This window comes from Rhinoderma darwinii, chromosome 4, assembly GCF_050947455.1.
Source record: "Rhinoderma darwinii isolate aRhiDar2 chromosome 4, aRhiDar2.hap1, whole genome shotgun sequence".
Lineage (NCBI taxonomy): Eukaryota > Metazoa > Chordata > Amphibia > Anura > Rhinodermatidae > Rhinoderma > Rhinoderma darwinii.
This window is the reverse complement of record NC_134690.1, coordinates 234,658,865-234,678,387: the sequence shown is the minus strand read 5'-3', so window position 1 is coordinate 234,678,387 and position 19,523 is coordinate 234,658,865. Positions and strand designations below refer to the sequence as shown.

General features: G+C 40.5%; 1 protein-coding gene across 1 annotated transcript; it reads left to right on the top strand.

Annotated features, from left to right (window-relative positions):
* The first annotated feature begins 16,112 nt into the window (after positions 1-16,112).
* On the top strand, positions 16,113-18,032 carry LOC142761046 (uncharacterized). Its single transcript, XM_075864233.1, has 3 exons — positions 16,113-16,587; positions 16,838-16,991; positions 17,115-18,032. Exons 1-3 carry the CDS (start codon positions 16,404-16,406, stop codon positions 17,851-17,853), a joined length of 1,077 nt encoding a protein of 358 aa, XP_075720348.1. The 5' UTR covers positions 16,113-16,403; the 3' UTR covers positions 17,854-18,032.
* Positions 18,033-19,523: the final 1,491 nt, after the last annotated feature.

Sequence of the window (19,523 nt, the reverse complement as noted above, 5' to 3'; positions counted from 1 at the left end):
TTTAAAAGCAAAAAAAGTTGTTCAACTTTAAGCTTTATGTACACGAATCTGGAAAACCCCTTTAACGTAAATGTCTATGCTGTAAAGTTCTCTTTAACTAGTGAAAAGTTACAATTCGGTGGCACTATGCTGCATATTGTACAGATCATAGAAAGTGATTTCCCTTGATGTTAAATAACCCTTCTCCCTCGCAGAGATAATTTGGTTAGTAAGGCAAGACCTCGCCTTTGTGAAGTCACTCTGAAAATTACTTATAATTATATTCTCTAAGAAGTGTTTTAAGACCAAGGGCTTTGATCACGATTCAAGTAATATTCTTCAGCCTATCTCAAGCTTTTCCCAATTTAGTGAGGATTAAACTAAAGGTGCAAATTTAGCCTGGAGTCAGGATGTTTAGTTTAAACCCTTAAAAATGCAGATATATTGAATTTCTTAATTATTTACAATGTATTTAAAATATATATTTAAGGAAAACTCTGGTCAAAGAAAATGTAATTAAAGGCATTATGCTCCTTATATTAAATGTAACAGTATGGTTTCTACAGTGTAGCAGCTTATAGCTGTTTTATCAATAACACATTAAGGCTACATGCACACGTTGCGGAATTTGATGCGCATAATCCGCATCAAGGACCTGGATAAACGCAGGTGATACCACAGATAAATTCCACACTTCATATTGTGCTTTGTTAATGCATTTATAGGCGTGAATTTCGCACTTTGATGTGGAAACAAGTGCAGATTATATGCTGCGAATTTTGGTGCATTTTATTTTTATAAATTTGTCAGATATAATTCTGAGACGGAAACGCAAGATAAATTGACATGCTGCAGATTTTAATATCTGCACAACAGGTCAATTTACATGTGGAAATATTCTGCAATGTGTAGATGTGATTACTTGAATTCTCCCTTAATTTGCTGGTACTGTATTACCCTGCGGATTTGCGGTGGGAAAATCTGTGCTGCAAATCTGCACGTAATGCGCATTGTGTGTATTTTCTAACTTTTTTTTTCATAGACAGTATGCCATATGGTAGTGTGCATTTGCCCTTAGGCTGTGAACTTTACCAGTAAGCAGGACCGTTGTGAATTATTACAATCTGTGCGCAGTGCTGTTAACTATGTTGTTGCTATATAAATAACAGCAAATAAGACATTAGTAAGCAAAAGGTCATCTATGTATTATATATTAACAGGTCATACAGTGATATAAAGAGAACATTCTAATTGTTTTGTCTATAAAATAATGAGCAGACTTTATATCGTGAATATAATTCAAATACTTATATAGAAAATTACAGAATTTTTGAGAATTATTTCAGGGAATGTTACATGCAAACCATGTTCATATCATGGTACCCTCAGCAATCTAAGCCTGCATATCTCTATTCTAATCATTGTTCTACTTTATTATTTTGTCTTTATTTAATTCACCATTCAGCTGTTGAATCTCATATCAAATATGCAGTCTGGGGAAAAAGCTTAGTTTAATTTAATCAACCGACTAAAACATTTGTTTTATATAATAAGACAATATTTACTGTATAATTCTCCATCAGTTAAAATGCAAGCAAACATGCAGATATATCAATACATTGGTTCACTTTATAATTAAAGGCTACGTAAACCTTTGAAAGGAATTTTTTTTCTTTTTTAATAAAAAGGTCAATCAGTGTGATTGGTGAAACTTTATAATTCGTTTTTATTAAAAATAATTGTAACTTTTTGAGATACAGCTGCTCTGTATTCTGTATACAGAGCAGCTGTATCATTCGCTAAGACCTGAATCCGTCAGTCCCGGGGACCTGAAGGATTCTGTATCAGTGGGTCCTGCGTGTGTCTGACATGCAGGATCCACCTGTAATCGATCACGATTATGAACTTAGATGTGATGGAAAACAGGTGGATCATGCGTGTCAGAGACGCAAGACCTGCTGACACTAAACTTGACAGTCCCGCGGACCTGACGGGAACAGGATTTAGTGAACGATACAGCTGCTCTGTGTACAGAATACAGAGCAGCTGTTTCTCAAAAAGTAAAAATAATTTTTAATAAAAAATAATTATAATGTTGCACCAATCACACTAATAGACCTTTATATTTTAAAAAAAATTCCTTTCAAAGGTGTACAAAGCCTTTAATATCTTAGAGGACTATGAAAAACTCATCAGCCAAAAAACGTGGCAACAATGTTGTGTGTGAACATAGCCTAAGAGGTTGAACTAACAGACTAATCGATGAAAACAGATTTCAAAGTGCAGGCAACCATATCACATAAACTGTATAGTTTCAGGGACAATAACTTTTTGTGGGCAATGTTAGTATTAAAGGAGTTGTCTCATAAAGATAAACTCTGCTCATATGCCCTATTACAGCATGCGAATGTCATATGATCCAGGACGGAGAGCTGCTCCGCTCTGACAGACATGATGTAACATATGTAATCCAACATTTACTCTTAAGAGGTCGCTGCAGGGGAAAGGTCTGGCTGACCGAGGCTTTCCCTGGAAAAATCAGCTATTTTCCAGGGGTGTTGGGACACGGACCTTGGGCTCGCCACACTGGCTACCATATGGAAGGAGTTGTCTGTAATTTTACATTTTTATTTGTTTTTTGTTTTTTATTAAATAGCATTTTTATTAATTAAAGTGCTTTCAATAAACATTAATTATTTATGCATTTTCTACATACACTATCTGGCCAAAAGTATGTGGACACTTGACCATCTACATCTGAGAGTGAGACAACAGACTCTGAAAGAGTGGGTCCTTTCTTTGGGACGGGTGGTGGTAGACAGAGATTCAGGGGTGGTGCTAGAGGCAGGAGTAGAGGTAGGGCCAGAGCCTCTTCCAATAGTGGCAATAATTTTTTAGCCAACAATCCCCCCATTTCCCGCTACATGCTGAGGGGACAAAAGGATTAGTGAGGGAATAGATACAGATATAGATAAGTTACAAATCATCAATTTATCTGAGTATAATCTTAGCGCATCCGAGACTATGTTATTAGAGAAGGGGCTTTCATTCGTCCCCACAGTGAGGTTTGATTCATTCACCTGGATAAAGGACTTAAATTTGTTTGCTCGTAAACTCAAATGGATAAAAAATTTGAAACATCATAATAGAAAAAATGTATAGAGATGGGTTTAGAAATATCCGACCTGGAAGGCCTTGAGGCCTTGGAGGGGCTATTGGAGGAGTCAAGTAGAGCCCCAGGACAAGGCCCGTTTACTAATTTAAAGACTAAGAGTAGGAAGCTGCCACCAATAGGAGATTTCACTAATGTAGACTTATTTGTTGACATGGTGGGAGAGGAGATTAAACTATTAAGTCAGGATATGAGGGGTATTGACAACAATTTGTCTAGGTCTGAACGGCTAGCCCTAACCACATTGGAGAAAAAACAAAATATTGTTCTGAAAGCATCCGATAAGGGTGGGAACATCGTGGTTATGAGCAGGGAAGACTATAAAAAAATGTGTGAGGACATTTTGCTCAATCCTGACTGTTATACCATTTTAAAGGATAATCCCACAGCACTGTTCAAAAAGGAGCTTTTGGGCATTTTGGGTGATGCAAAAAGCAGGTCCTTGATCAGTGCTAGTGAATTTAATTTCCTATTTCCACAATTTCCCATCATGGCATGTTTTTATAGCCTGCCCAAAATCCACAAAGGGTACCCCCCCTTACGTGGTAGACCCATTGTTTCAGGCATAAACAATCTAACTCAAAATGTAAGCACTTATATTGATCAGGTGCTGCGTCCGTTTGTACTGGGTTTAACATCATATGTACGTGATACCATGGATGTTTTGAAACAAATTGAAGGTATCACTTTTGAACGCAGTACTTTTCTGGCTAGCCTGGATGTAGAGGCATTGTATTCCTCCATTCCACACAAACTTGGCTGTGAAGCAGTAGAGTACTTCTTGAGATCTAGAGGTACTCAATTTGTGGCTCATAACCAGCTAGTTCTGCAGTTATTACATTTTGTGCTGGAGAAAAATGTATTTATCTTTGAAGACAGGATTTTTCACCAGCAATGTGGTACTGCAATGGGGAGTCCAACTGCTCCCACCTATGCAAATTTATTTCTTGGCTGGTGGGAGGAGACAATTGTTTTTGGGGAGAATTTCTCCAAGTGGACTTCGTCAATAGGGATCTGGATCAGATATATTGATGACGTGCTGCTGTTCTGGAATTCAACAGTGGAAGAATTCAATAGTTTTGTGGCTGCCCTTAACCAGAACGATCTAGGGCTAAGGTTCACATGTGAAATCAGCAATCAGGAACTGTCTTTCTTAGACCTTAAAATTACAAAAACATCAGAGGGTACAATCCGTACTCAAGTACATCGTAAAGAAACAGCAACCAACAGTTTCCTGCAATGGAACAGTTGTCATCCTTATCCCCTTATCCTTATCCTTATCCCCTTAAACGCGGTATTCCCAAGGGTCAGTTCATGAGAGTACGCCGGAATTGCAGCTCCATGGACGACTTCGAGAGACAGGCTCAGGAACTTACAACCAGATTGAAGGATAGAGGTTTCCCTAAGGGAGTAATCAGAAAGGCCTATGTGGGAGCGAGAGATGCGTACAGGCAGAGTCTTCTTGTTCCTAGACAACGAAGGGAAGAGAGAGTTACGAGACTTATAGGCAGCAATTGTAGAGAAGAATTGATCCAGCGCTGATAATGAATTAAAAGGGAAAACGAGGTCCCATGTTTATTAGAAAAAGAGTAAAACAGAAGGGAGACGCAGTCCCAAGGTGTAAGTAGTCAGGGCTTGAACCTGGGCTGAACTAAATATCGCTGGCATCCCTGGCCAGAGTGACCAAGCTACAGACCCCTGATGATGAGTATTGAAACGCGTAGGGTCGGTTGTGAATAGGAATTTTTTAGCATTGGGAACACTAGCATTGTTTGTATACCTTAACACTAGGAGCTTCCGGTGCGGTTATCACGGACTCTAGTGTGAATTAGGGTCAAGACTATTGTTATGCCCATTTTTCAAATGCTGATTCCGTATTGATATTCTTGTTGAACACTGAGCTATAGGAGGTTCACAATTGAATTAGAACTCAGTGTTTATTATTTAATACGTTTTTATACACACGGTGGGGCTTTTTCACAGTGGTGATTGTACCCCTGTTTTTAGAGAGTTATAAATAAATGTTATATTTTACTCATATATCACACCAGTGAATCCTTTAAAATTGTTATGTTGTGGGAGCACAATTGAATATATCTTTGAAATACAGTGAATTAGACACTTGACCATCATACCTATATGAGCTTTTTGAATATTCTATTTAAAATCATGGGCGTCAATATGGAGTTGAGCCCCCTTTGGCAGCTATAACAGCCTCCATTCTTCTGGAAACACTTTCCACAAGATATTAGAGCATGTCTGTGGGAATTAGTGTTTATTTACCCAAAAGACCATTTGTGGACCTCGGGCTGGAACAGGAAAGGGCTTTCCTCAAATTGTTACCACAAAGTTGGAAACATACAATTATCTAAAATGTCTTTGTATGCTGTAGCATTAACATTAACCTTCACTGAAAATAAGGGGCCTAGTCCAAACTCTGAAAAGCAGCCCCAGACTATTATCCTTCCTACACAATATTTAACAGTAGGCACTATGCATTCCGATAAATAGCATTCAACTGGCATCCGCCAAGTCGAGATTAGCCAAGCCTAGATAGTCCAGTTGCTTTAAACGACTCCAGCAGACACTTGGCATTGAGCATTGTGATCTTACGCTTGTGTACAGCTGCTCAATCATGGACACCATTTAATGAAGCTCCTGACGCACAGTTCTTGTGCTGATGTAATTTCCAGAGACTTTTTAGAATTCTGTAATGAGTGATGCAACAAAGGATGAGCACTTACTCTGTGAGTTTATGTGGTTTACCACTTCGTAGCTGAATTGTTGTTACACCTAGACGCTTCTATTTCACAATAATGGCACTTACAGTTGACCAGGGCTGATCTAGCAGATCAAAAATGTCAGAAACTGACTTGTGGCAAAAGTGTCATCCTATGACAATGCCACATTTAAAGTCACTGAGCTCTATAGACTCTTACTACTGCCAATATTTGTCTATAGGGACGCCATGGCTGTGTGCTTGATGAACCTGTTTGCAATGGGCGTAGTTGAATCACTCACAGTTAATCATTAGGAGGGGTGTCCACATACTTTTGGCCGCTAGTGTTTACAAGCGTTTATATCAGTGGTCTGCAACTAGAGGCCCTTCAGCTATTGCGGAAGCCACTTGGTAAAGAAGGTAGAGAAAGAGGCTATTTCGAGAGGGGCGTAAGATCAGCTGGAAAAAAAAAAGAAGCAATATGGCTGATCTGATTGTCCCCCAAGAGCAAGACAACCAATGATGTTTGGCACTTTAATGTTAGCGGATTCTAGATAAGAAATCGAATGTGTATGGGCGACTATAGAGCACAAACTACCATCTTACACATTAGAATAGATATATATATATAAACCTCTGAGGTAGATATCCTAGAGATAATCTTATATTATATCCAGTTTATTATGCTTGTATAGGATCCAAACCTAAGTACACAGTTTAAGCAGCTGAATGATGTAATACACGGTCTTAAGATGGAAGCATAGGACCACGTTTCACCGCTAAGTGCAAATATGCTAAATAGTAATCCTTAGAGCAGGACATGAATCCAAGCACTGGTTACGGTGAATAATAGTCACATTCCTGGTGTCTAAACTCTGCAAACTAAGGGCTAACTGAAAATATATCATGGGTTTAATGTAATTGTATATTGCTATTTTTGTCATTAAAACATCATGTGGTAATCTGGAAATAGTTTATAAAATACTTACTTTGCTGTTCCAGTTTCATGTGCATTAAGTTTTGAAGTGTTCAACATTATTGAGCTATTTGCAGTACGCACATTGAATGCACTGACTAGTTCTGGCCACTGGTGGAATATATTTTCTGTAAAGATAATACGGTGTATGTATTTATATGCATGTTTGGGTATTAGTGGTGTGCTGCTATAGAAACAAGGCTAAGATATGCTCCCTATAAAATAGAGGTCAATCTGCCACAATATGGAGGATCAAATGCAGCTCCATCAGGGGGACGCATATAATATTGAGCCAGGGCCTGCTTTGTGGTCTCTTCATATATTATTACCAAAATAGAATTGAATCCAAGTAGAGGTAAAAAAAAAGTTATGTTTTTGTGATTGGTACAGTTATGGGGACACTGTGGTTGGCATTGTTAGGGAGAGCAAAGTGTCTGACACTGTACTGGCAGCACTGTGACTGGCTCTGTAGGGACATTGGGGATGGCACCATTATTATTTATGTTTCTGGTGAGCATCGTGACTAACACTGATTGGAGACTGTGGATGGCACTGCGAAGCGGAGTTGCTGCGTATATTCCGTCCGGAATTGCCGACGGAAAATACGCAGCAGAATACAGTAGCAGCAAAGTGGGTGAGATTTAACAAATCTCATCCACACACTGCGTAAATATTCAGAGCAGAAATTGACCTGCAGTGCATATTTTTTGGACTGCAGCATGTCAATTCCTGCTGCGGAAAGTGGCCAGAATTGCTGCGGTGTCACCATCTCCCATCATAGTTAAAAATGCAGGAAATGGTGCGTTTTTGCCGCAGAGGAAAGTCTGCTACTTTCAACGGAATTGCTGCAGAAATTTTCTGCAGCAATTCCGTTACGTGTGGACAGGCCCTAAGGGTATACTCAGAGAAGTGTGGTCAAATCGTCTTATTTGCCATGATCTCCCCAAAATCCTAGCAAAATTGCAACGGTTTTGTTATGGTTTGCAAAATCGTGACAAGAAAGGCAATTTGACTGCACTGTTGGTATAATCCCTAATAGACACACAATCTTTTCAAACATATTGATAGCAATGCATATTTTTCTATCAGTGATTGATATGAAACTCCTGTCTTCTTTTCAAAAAGAGGTTTTACACCAGTTGTCTCTTAAATAAGGAAAAATATAAACCCTATTATAAATTAAGAATATTAAAAGATTACTTCGATAGCCCTGACCTGCATAAAAAACACTCAGCTTGCAGCCATGTCATTTTATATCATCACTTCAAATGTAAACAGACAAACACATAACATTTTCAGATACCACGGTGCCTCTATAAGTCTATGATCACACAGGCTGGATACGCTGCATAAAAGCACATAGCGTATCTGCACAGTGCAGGCGCAGGGAATTCCGGCCGAGAAAACGCACTAAATTGTAATACATAAAAAAAGAACGCAATTATACTTATCTTTCCTGGGTCCAGCACTGGAGCCGCAATGTCAGCAAGCTGGTCCCTATAATAAAGCCTACCATATGTGATAAAGTCTGTGCCATTGTTGTGCCACTGTATCTAATCCTATCTATTGCTATAGGGAGCAGTGCTATAGATATGTCTCATATATATATTTATATATATATATATATATATATATATATATATATATATATATATATACTACCGTTCAAAAGTTTAGGGTCACTTACAAATTTCCTTATTTTTGCAAGAAAAGCAAAGTTTTTTCAATGAAGATAACATTAAATTAATCAGAAATACACTCTATACATTGTTAATGTGCTAAATGACTATTCTAGCTGCAAACGTCTGGTTTTTAATGCAATATCTGCATAGGTGTATAGAGGCCTATTTCCAGCAACCATCACTCCAGTGTTCTAATGGTACATTGTGTTTGCTAACTGTGTTATAAGGCTAATAGATTATTAGAAAACACTTGAAAACCCTTGTGCAATTATGTTAGCACCGCTGTAAACAGTTTTGCTGTTTAGAGGAGCTATAAAACTGACCTTCCTTTGAGCTAGTTGAGAATCTGGAGCATTACATTTGTGGGTTCGATTAAACTCTCAAAATGGCTAGAAAAAGAGAGTTTTCATGTGAAACTCGACAGTCTATTCTTGTTCTTAGAAATGAAGGCTATTCCATGCGAGAAATTGCCAAGAAACTGAAGATTTCCTACAACGGTGTGTACTAGTCCCTTCAGAGGACAGCACAAACAGGCTCTAACCAGAGTAGAAAGAGAAGTGGGAGGCCCGCTGCACAACTGAGCAACAAGACAAGTGCATTAGAGTCTCTAGTTTGAGAAATAGACGCCTCACAGGTCCTCAACTGGCAGCTTCATTAAATAGTACCCGCAAAACGCCAGTGTCAACGTCTACAGTGAAGAGGCGACTCCGGGATGCTGGCCTTCAGGGCAGAGTGGCAAAGAAAAAGCTATATCTGAGACTGGCTAATAAAAGGAAAAGATTAATATGGGCAAAAGCACACAGACATTGGACAGAGGAAGATTGGGAAAAAGTGTTATGGACAGACTAATCAAAGTTTGAGGTGTTTGGATCACACAGAAAAACATTTGTGAGACACAGAACAACTGAAAAGATGCTGGAAGAGTGCCTAACGCCATCTGTCAAGCATGGTGGAGGTAATGTGATGGTCTGGGGTTGCTTTGGTGCTGGTAAAGTGGGAGATTTGTACAAGGTAAAAGGGATTTTGAATAAGGAAGGCTATCACTCAATTTTTCAACGCCATGCCATACCCTGTGGACAGCGCTTGATTGGAGCCAATTTCATCCTACAACAGGACAATCACCCAAAGCACACCTCCAAATTATGCAAGAACTATTTAGGGAAGAAGGAGGCTGCTAGTATTCTATCTGTAATGGAGTGGCCAGCGCAGTCACCAGATCTCAACCCCATAGAGCTGTTGTGGGAGCAGCTTGACCGTATGGTATGCAAGAAGTGCCCATCAAGCCAATCCAACTTGTGGGAGGGGCTTCTGGAAGCATGGGGTGAAATTTCTCCCGTTTACCTCAGCAAATTAACAGCTAGAATGCCAAAGTTCTGCATTGCTGTAATTGCTGCAAATAGAGCATTCTTTGACGAAAGCAAAGTTTGAAGGAGAAAATTATTATTTCAAATAAAAATCATTATTCCTAACATTGTCAATGTCTTGACTATATTTTCTAGTCATTTTGCAACTTATTTGATAAATATAAGTGTGAGTTTTCATGGAAAACACAAAATTGTCTGGGTGACCCCGAACTTTTGAACGGTAGTATATATATATATATATATATATATATATATATAGACACATATATTTTTGGGGACGGGACATACATATTGGGGCTGTTGGCCCTGACATTTTAAGACCCCTGGCTTCTAGTTCTGCATTGTTGGGTCACTTAGGAGACCCAGCGATGCAGCTGAAAGCTGCGGGCCATCAGCCATGAGAAGTTTGGGGGAAGGGGGCACAAGAAGGACTTTTGCAACGTGGCCTATGAGCCTTAAGCTACGCCCCCAATTACAGCCTTCGCCCATTCACTTTGACCCCGCCGATAGAGTATTGATGGCCTATTATGAGGGTAGGTCATCAATTTCTTATGACTGGACAACCCCTTTAACTTCTTCTTCCACACACCCTCCCATCTCTGTCCCAGCAGTTAATTGTAGACTTATTCCAAATTGAATGTCTGGAACATTCCAATTGTATTTATTCTGGGTAAATCACTACAGCTTTTTTTTTTTTACAGATTACATATACATATAATAGTTTTTGTAACGGTTGAAATAAAAAAATCCCTACTCATTCTCTGCCTCATTTATCAACGCGAAAATTCCTGTATTAAATGGCTGGTTGCAAAATAAACTCATATAATATACTTACGTACTTAAACTACTAAATAGATATTGTGTTTTTCTATTCAGAAAGGGGCATGCTTTCTCAGATGTATCATATTTAATCATAATTTTAATAGGTGCACCTATACCCTGTCAGGAATGATTATTAGATCTAAAGCATACTCCTTAAAGAGGCTCTGTCACCAGATTTTGCAACCCCTATCTGCTATTGCAGCAGATAGGCGCTGCAATGTAGATTACAGTAACGTTTTTATTTTAAAAAAACGAGCATTTTTGGCCAAGTTATGACCATTTTCGTATTTATGCAAATGAGGCTTGCAAAAGTACAACTGGGCGTGTTGAAAAGTAAAAGTACAACTGGGCGTGTATTATGTGCGTACATCGGGGCGTGTTTACTACTTTTACTAGCTGGGCGTTGTGTATAGAAGTGTCATCCACTTCTCTTCACAACGCCCAGCTTCTGGCAGTGTAGCACTGTGACGTCACTCACAGGTCCTGCATCGTGCCGGCACCAGAGGCTACAGATGATTCTGCAGCAGCATCGGCGTTTGCAGGTAAGTCGATGTAGCTACTTACCTGCAAATGCTGATGCTGCTGCAGAATCAAGTGTAGCCTCTGGTGCCGACACGATGCAGGACCTGTGAGTGACGTCACAGTGCTGCACTGCCAGAAGCTGGGCGTTGTGAAGAGAAGTGGATGATACTTCTATACACAACGCCCAGCTAGTAATAGTAGTAAACACGCCCCGATGTACGCACATAATACACGCCCAGTTGTACTTTTACTTTTCAACACGCCCAGTTGTACTTTTGCAAGCCTCATTTGCATAAATACAAAAATGGTCATAACTTGGCCAAAAATGCTCGTTTTTTAAAAATAAAAACGTTACTGTAATCAACATTGCAGCGCCTATCTGCTGCAATAGCAGATAGGGGCTGCAAAATCTGGTGACAGAGCCTCTTTAAGGCTAAGAAGCACTTAATAAAAAACGGATATTAAATTACTTTCTCTATAAGATGTGTTCATTTCTTCCAGAATGCAATACAGACAGATAATCAAATCAAGTTCCCTGCTTGATGTTGTCCAAGGAAGAAAATATAGAGTAATTAGAATTCAACAATGTTGTATAGCATAATGTTTGAAATGCCCGTCTGCCCAGCAAGAATTGTCAGTTTAACTAAACTATTATTTAATCATATGAGGATGGCTGTAAATCCTTTCTAATGAAATGTTAATAAAGCCTCATACAATTGTATGTATTATACATAGCAGGGCTAGAACTAAAAGGGGTTCAGCAGTTGCAATCACACCTTGGCCCTGGTGCAATACCATAAATAGAATATAGTGGATGTGGGGCACCGTTACATAATTTGTATCAGGGTCCAGAGCAATAAATTACGCCTCGGCATATAGGTTAAAATTATATCTCCGTTTCAAAGTGCATGGATGCCTTCCACAAAGTATTTTTGTGATAATTCACTTTGTCATGTGGGTTTAAAGTCCTATAGAAATCCACTGATTGTGATATCATGGAGCATCGTAATATCATGGCACATCAAAGCAAATGACAACTATAGTTCTGTTCGATCTGTACATAATGGCATGTGTTTGAATCCAGAGATTAGAGAAAATAAATATCAGTTGAACAATCCCAAAAGCATCTAGTGGACTCTCTGAGAGAGAATAGGAGTATACATTTTGCTTCTATATTAAGGAATGTTACTGTTTGTGTTTAAATTCCACAGAGCGAGGCCTGTGCTATTGTGAGCTTTAATAAAAAGATGACCTATAGAAGCAAAAGTGATGATTTCTATAAAGGCTAATTTCACCAGAGATTGCCTTTTTATCAACATCCACAAATACGTTATCTGTTCTTGAATGTTATTGTTTGGGGGATAAAAGAAAATGCGTAATAATGTGCTCAACCGTGAGGAAACCTCCACATATCCCATAGCTTTTCCATATGGGACAAATACACTAGATGTGATATAGAAGGTGCTTGCTTTATAGAAGTTCAGGGTGAAGGAAATGTTTGAAGTGTCAACGAAATATCAGTTTGCAAGTTTTAACCCTACCTAATGCCATTTATTAGGTACATACTGTATATGTTAATGATGGAATACAGTTGGGAGTCAATAGCACCCAAGTAGGTCACTAAGGAATTGGGATGCCCTAAAAGCTACAGAATTGTAACTCATTAAACTCCTGTCTTCTTCCTAATGCCAGACTCAAAAGAAATATAAGGAAACTATCTATGATTTTCAAATAGAACTATATGCCTAAAAAAAATAAAAATGGTTTCTTGGACACATGAGATGTCTTCTGAAGAGTTGGTCCACAATGAGGATTAATAATTTTAGGGAAAGGATTTTAGTGCTCATAGCATAGGTGGGTGGTGGACTTTATACATGGCTTAATAAGTGTGTGTCAGTTTTTTACTGCCAGGCAATAATGCTTTAATATACATAGATATTCCAATGCATTATTTATTTAAAGTCAAATGAATAAGTTAAAGTCCCCTTGTAGGACAACAAAAAAGTTAAACAAAGTTTAATAAAGTGGTAAAAAAAAAAAAGACAAAGAAAAAACACTTTTTTTCCCATGAAATAATATTCGATTTCGAGTTATTCCTTAAACAATTTCACTGGTGCAACTGGAGAATTTTTGGTTGATTACATCTCTGCACTACTGGCAGAAGCAGAATAGAGAAATATGATCATGGACAGGGTACATAGAATCCCAAAACCTAAGCAATTACCCCAGTCTGTACCAAGAGACGAGCTAGCTAGACTACATGTCTATAATTTTAAAGAAGAAAAGCTAAATTACGGGAACACGGACTCTATTCCCGAGTGCTTCTCCAACATCTCTATATTTGCAGACCTACATTAAACTGAAAATGGGAATTCACATCAGCCACTAAACTCCTAAGAGATTAAGAAATAACAAATGAGGATACCCTGTTAAATTAATAATTTTCAGCAACGGAATAATCCACGTACTCAGGCAGAAAAGACAGACAGAGCAACCTCAGAGTTAAAAAGTATACTGATTATACCACTTTGAATATGTAGTGGACTCACCAGTGCAACTCGAGTTTAGTACACAGTGACTTCTAATTCAGACATCTTAATTGCTCTATATAGATGTTCTCTTTCGCTCCCTGCTTTCCCGCTTTAATCCCATATAACCCTTCTTTTCCCTCCCAATCCCTTTACCACCTTATCAGAAATATATCTGTTTCAGCACAGAAACATACAACCTCGAAGTTCAAGAACAACGGCAAGCCAAGGTTATCCCTACGACTAATGACCAATATCAATATCAATAACCAATATCAAAACAACTCAACTCCTGAAAAGATCTCGTAGGGAATTACAAGTTAAATTATCAACTGTTTGCGTTATAAGACCTTATCACTAAATGCGTAGCCTTTTTTTCTAAAATACTAAGGCTAGATAGGCAAGCATTTTTTTATTCTCTCCTCTAAAGAGCTTACAGTGTTTTCTAACCCTCCTCCTAATGCCAGAACCCTCCAAAATGATCTGGCAAGTTCATTTTAAGCAAAGGGCATGTTCAGACGTGGCAGAATTTTTCCGCAAAAAATGTTACTGCAAATTCGCAACGAATCTGCAGCAAAATATTCATATTTGACAGGTAATTCAGACATTGCGGATATCACAGCAGACTTGCTGCAGATTTCAGCATTTGCATTGCAAATGCTGAAATCCGCAGTGAAATTCCGCTGCTCCTCCGCAACAGAATGTGCAGAAAATTCTGCATTGCGGCCTAAATAATTTTCCTCGTCTGACCTAAGTTACCTAAAAATGTATAGAAACCAATTAAAAAAACGGCTATTGCAGATTTCCACTGTGGACTGTCTGCAGTGGAATTCAACAGCAATACCGCCACGTCTGAATGTGCCCTAATAAGGAGAAACACGGTGTCCTTAAACTCTGTGAAGACTTCAACAAGTATTATATCCCATATCTAGATTTAAAAAAAGCCACATAAACGTAATGAAAAAAACTCAGATATTCATAACATTATTTTTACGAAGATTTCTACAACTCATGGAGAACTCTCCTTGCATCAGAAAAAGATTGTTCTTTTTTTATTTTTTTTATTTTTTTTTAAATCCTCATAAAGTATACTCTAGAATAGATTTTATAACTGTAGCGAAGTGGATACTCCAAAGAATTATTAGCTCCTCAATTGGTGTTATCACTTGGTCATATCTATCATAGAACAATATAATAAAGACCCTAATTTACCATAAAGATTAAATAACTCCCTATTAAATAATGATGAATACTGAGAAAAAAGAGAAAAAGAACTAAAAGAATTCTTCAATGTCAGCAACCCTAATGATACCTCCATCTTTAATACATGGTACTCGAACAAGGCAGTCCTTAGAGGATATTTTATGAAACTAGATTCAATTACTAAAATAATAATACAAGAGCTTTTATTCTACATTAAACAGAAGACTCTAATAAACGTAACTTCTCCACCCAAACCCTCAAAAAACTAAAAAATGTAATACATCAACAATTATTACCTCACAAATGTGATTACATACTTAGAAGAAACAGAATGCTTTACTACTGGCCACTACTGGGTAATAAAGTGAGGAAGATGCTTGCTTATACATTTAAAAACAAAATTACAAAAGGCAAAGTCTCATTTACGTTTTAATATAAATGGTGATAAAATACTTAATTCCCAAAATATTGCAAACTCTTTAGCTGATTATTATGAAGAGCTTTGCAACCTTAAAAATTATCCACATACCACTCAACCATCATGAGCAGACATTGAAATTTATTCCGCTATTAGCCTGATGCCTTTACTAACTAGTACTACAAAAAATTCATCCATATTATCGCCTCACAATTATCGCTTATGTTTTATCAGATCGCTTATACTGGTGAACTCCCCCAGGAAATGTTACAAGCACTGATAATAACCTTGCCAAAACCCGGTAAGACACCTGACAAGCCAGAACATTTTAGGCTAATCTCCCTTCTTAATGTTGACCTAAAAATACATTCCAGGTTTATTGCTAATAGATTAATTAACCTCTTACCCAACCTTGTTAAAAACGACCAAGTACAGTTTATGAAAGATAGACTAATAGCGGATGGGACAAGAAGAATTATTGACCTTATTCACTTTGCAGAATGTAAGCGAATGTCTTCTCTGCTCCTTTTTCCTGGTTTCATAGAAGGTATTTAATAGATTGCACTGAGGATACTTTTGCCTCCAATCTGTTTTACCCAAATTTGGTTCGAAGGATTCTATACTAAGGGGGGATTCAGACGAGCGCGATTTGCGCGCGTGCAGGCCGCGTATTTTCTGCGCATCACGCACAGCACTATAGAAGTCAATGAGGCAGTTCAAACGGTGCGTGATTCTTGCGCAGCGTTTGTTCGCTGCGTACTATACGCGACAGGTTCAAAAACTCTGCGTATTTCACGCATCACGCACCCATTGAAGTCAATGGGTGCGTGAAAATCACGCATGTCATACGCTGGCAGCAGCTGCGAACGCGCGTTTTTCACGCAGGACACGTTGTCTCAATGCAAATGAGTTTGAACTAACTAGTTGAAACCAGCAGAAAAGCAGGAAGTTGGTTAGACAGCAGGTTTTGCAAAAGAGGCCACACCGTTTGCAAAAGCACCACAAGCACTTTGCAGGCATGCCTCGGCAGATGGATGTTGGGAAGCTCATTCGGTTAGTTCAGGAGCGGCCGGAGGTCTGGAACACCCATGCGGAGTCGTACCATGACCGCACATTGAAGGAGGCAGCATGGGAGCAGATAGCAGAGGCGCTATTTGAGCAGGAGTGGGCCGACAGCCGCACCCGTGACCGGCTACAAATTGGTGAGTGGATATCTGTGTGTCGCCATTGATGTGTATAATGACATCCATATTGGATATTGCGTCCCTGCTGAATAATTGCCTGTCATTGCCAACGTTTCGGTTCAGTGCCATCTTTATATATAGTATCATCAACTTAGGCTTGTTCTTGTGTAGACGTGTGTTTAATAACACCAGTTTATACATGCACTGTCTGTGTGCGCACTCACATCTGCTGAGTTTAATCAATGATGTGTTCTTATTCATCATACAGTGGACGATGTAAAGAGACGGTGGCGCAGCTCGAGGGACCAGTTCCGTCGAGAACATGGATCCGGCGCCCGTAGCGGAGATGGTGGTCCCCAAAAACGGCGCTACATGTACTACGACCAGCTGTTGTTCCTGCGGGAAATAATGGACATGCGACCGTAAGTACTCGTTGTTGTCCCTTTGTGGCCACGTCACCCTCCAAACATGTTACATACCCCAAAACGCCTTGGTGTTTGCACATGACATTTGTTTCCTCAACTGACGTGTCCCCTATATTATAGAACTAGCGACACTCTGGATGCTTCAGAAGAGGAGGCACGGCCCCAGTGTAGCCAGGCGTCCGAAGCCGCTGCTCCCCTGGTCGCCCTCACCCCGGAGGCCACTAGAGAGGATCCTGGTCCAGTCGCCTCAGCGCCTGAAGCAGGACAACCGGACCAAGTGGCACCTAGACAAGCAGCACCCCGCCGCAGACGTCCTGGTAACCCACCCGCAGCTGCACAGGTGGACGCCCGTGTTCTGGAGTACCTGCGCCGTGCAGCCGATGAGGACCAGCACGATTTTTTTTGCCGGAGCATGGCACCTTTGATGCGGCGGGTACCAGAGGATAGGTTGGTGCGGCTGCAAATAAATATGCTGTCTTTAATCGACTGTGCGACACCCCCGCTAAGTCCAGGCCGGTGCTTTACTTCTCTGGAGCACTGGCGTAGTGTATATATGCCCTCAGCGCGTGCCCATGTGCCAAGGCCCTCCCAACCTGCCCCCGTCTTCTCGCAGATGGCGCAATACCCTCCTGCCCCAAGATACCTCTCCCCTGCCCCAATGCCTGGGCCAGTCCATCACTTTCCTCAATACTCCATACCTGGGCCAAGTTTACAGGCTCACATGCAGCCTCAGGGTTACCACCCGCAGTATCAACCCCAATATGCTGTGCAGGAACAGGCTCCTCAGGGCCGGGGACAGCAGAGTGGTGCGGAACGGTCGGGTTACAGCTCGCCGACCCATGCCTATCAGAATCTTTAGGGGCTCTTTTTTTCTACCGACACATGTTAGAAATCGATGACATGCTAGGAATTTGTTGTATATGCATCATGTTGGTGCACTTTTTTGTTCGGGTATGTTTTCCCGCCTCTGTATTTATTTGGCTGATATGGCGAGTATGTGCCACAAACATGACTACTACTAAAGTTCGATATTTTGAAGTTCTGTGTGGACAATCCTTTTGTTACCTTGCACACCTTTTCTACTGCCTCTACCGCTAGGAGGTGCTGTTGCCTTAGAGGTTGTGACGGTATTAGATTTCTCCACCACATCTTTGAGGTCTTCGTTGTTCGGAAGGGGTTTGGAATACCAGGAACTCAGCTGTAATTAGTATAGTTAGTGTTTGGCCAGAACTAACTTTACTCCCCCCGAAACGCTCACATACATATAGGCCAGGAAATACATAGTTTCCACAAGAGGATGTGATGTCCATGCATTCCTGCCGTCTAAAAAGGGTATTCCAAGCGCCTACCGAGCTTTAAGCTCGCAACCCACGTCAAGGGGCCTCAAGTTTTGCGAGTCCCTAACCCTCCCCCACACCCCCCCCACCAAAAAAGGCCTTGAGGGATAAACAGACGTTCTCTCAAATAAGATTAACTTCACCACAACTCAAATGGCAGCGTTCTGGCAGGTCACTTCTCAAGCCTGCCTGGCAAAATACTCGGCAAATTGGTGGCGCACTCGCTGCCCACATGTCGGTGGCCGGCCAGGCCGAGCAGCCTGGCTCAGGCTGGTGGTGGGTGCAGATGTTCCCATATATTCCACATCATGAGCGGCATCATTGATGCGGGTAAAGTTGTGCAGCACAACACAGGCTTTGATCACGCATGTGACATTTGACGGCGACAATTGCATTGATGTCATCAGGACCCTCCACTTGCTGGTCATGATGCCAAAGGCACATTCCACGACTTTCCGTGCTCTGCATAGTCGCTGATTGAAAATGCGCCTACGGTTATCCATGCCCCTCCGCGCAAATGGCCGCATTACGTGTTTGCTGAGGGCAAAACCTTCATCTGCAACCATAACATAAGGAAGGGGTGGCCCGCTGGTGCCAGGGAGGATGCTAGGCTCGGGGACATCAAGTTGGTTGGACATTAGACGCTGTGCCATTCTAGATGAGCGAAAAATGCGTGCATCCGCCGAGCTGCCATAGGACCCGATGTCCACGATGGTAAAGCAGAAATTACAGTCCGACAACGCAAGCAAAACTATTGAAAAATACTGCTTGTAATTGAAGTAGCGAGAGCCAGAGTGGGGCGGTTTCTGCACACGGATGTGCTTCCCATCGAGTGCACCAATACAGTTAGGAAATTGGGTGTCGCGTTCAAACTGCTGCGCTATGCGAAGCCAGTGTTGGGCCGTAGGCTGAGGGATCACGCTGCTCTTCAATCTCTGCCACAGGACCACACAGGTTGCTGGGACAATGCCGCAAATAGTGGAGACTCCAATTAGGAATTCAAAATGAAGGGCATGGTAGCTAATGCCGGTCGCCAAAAAACTACAGAAATTCATACAAGCAAAGCACAAAGAAAACATGTTAGTTTAGGACATTAAGGACATTAAAAAAGGTGTAACCTGGCTAACAAAACTGCACATACCGTAACGTCAGAAGGAGACGCTCCTCGGGGGAAATACAGCGTCGCATGTTT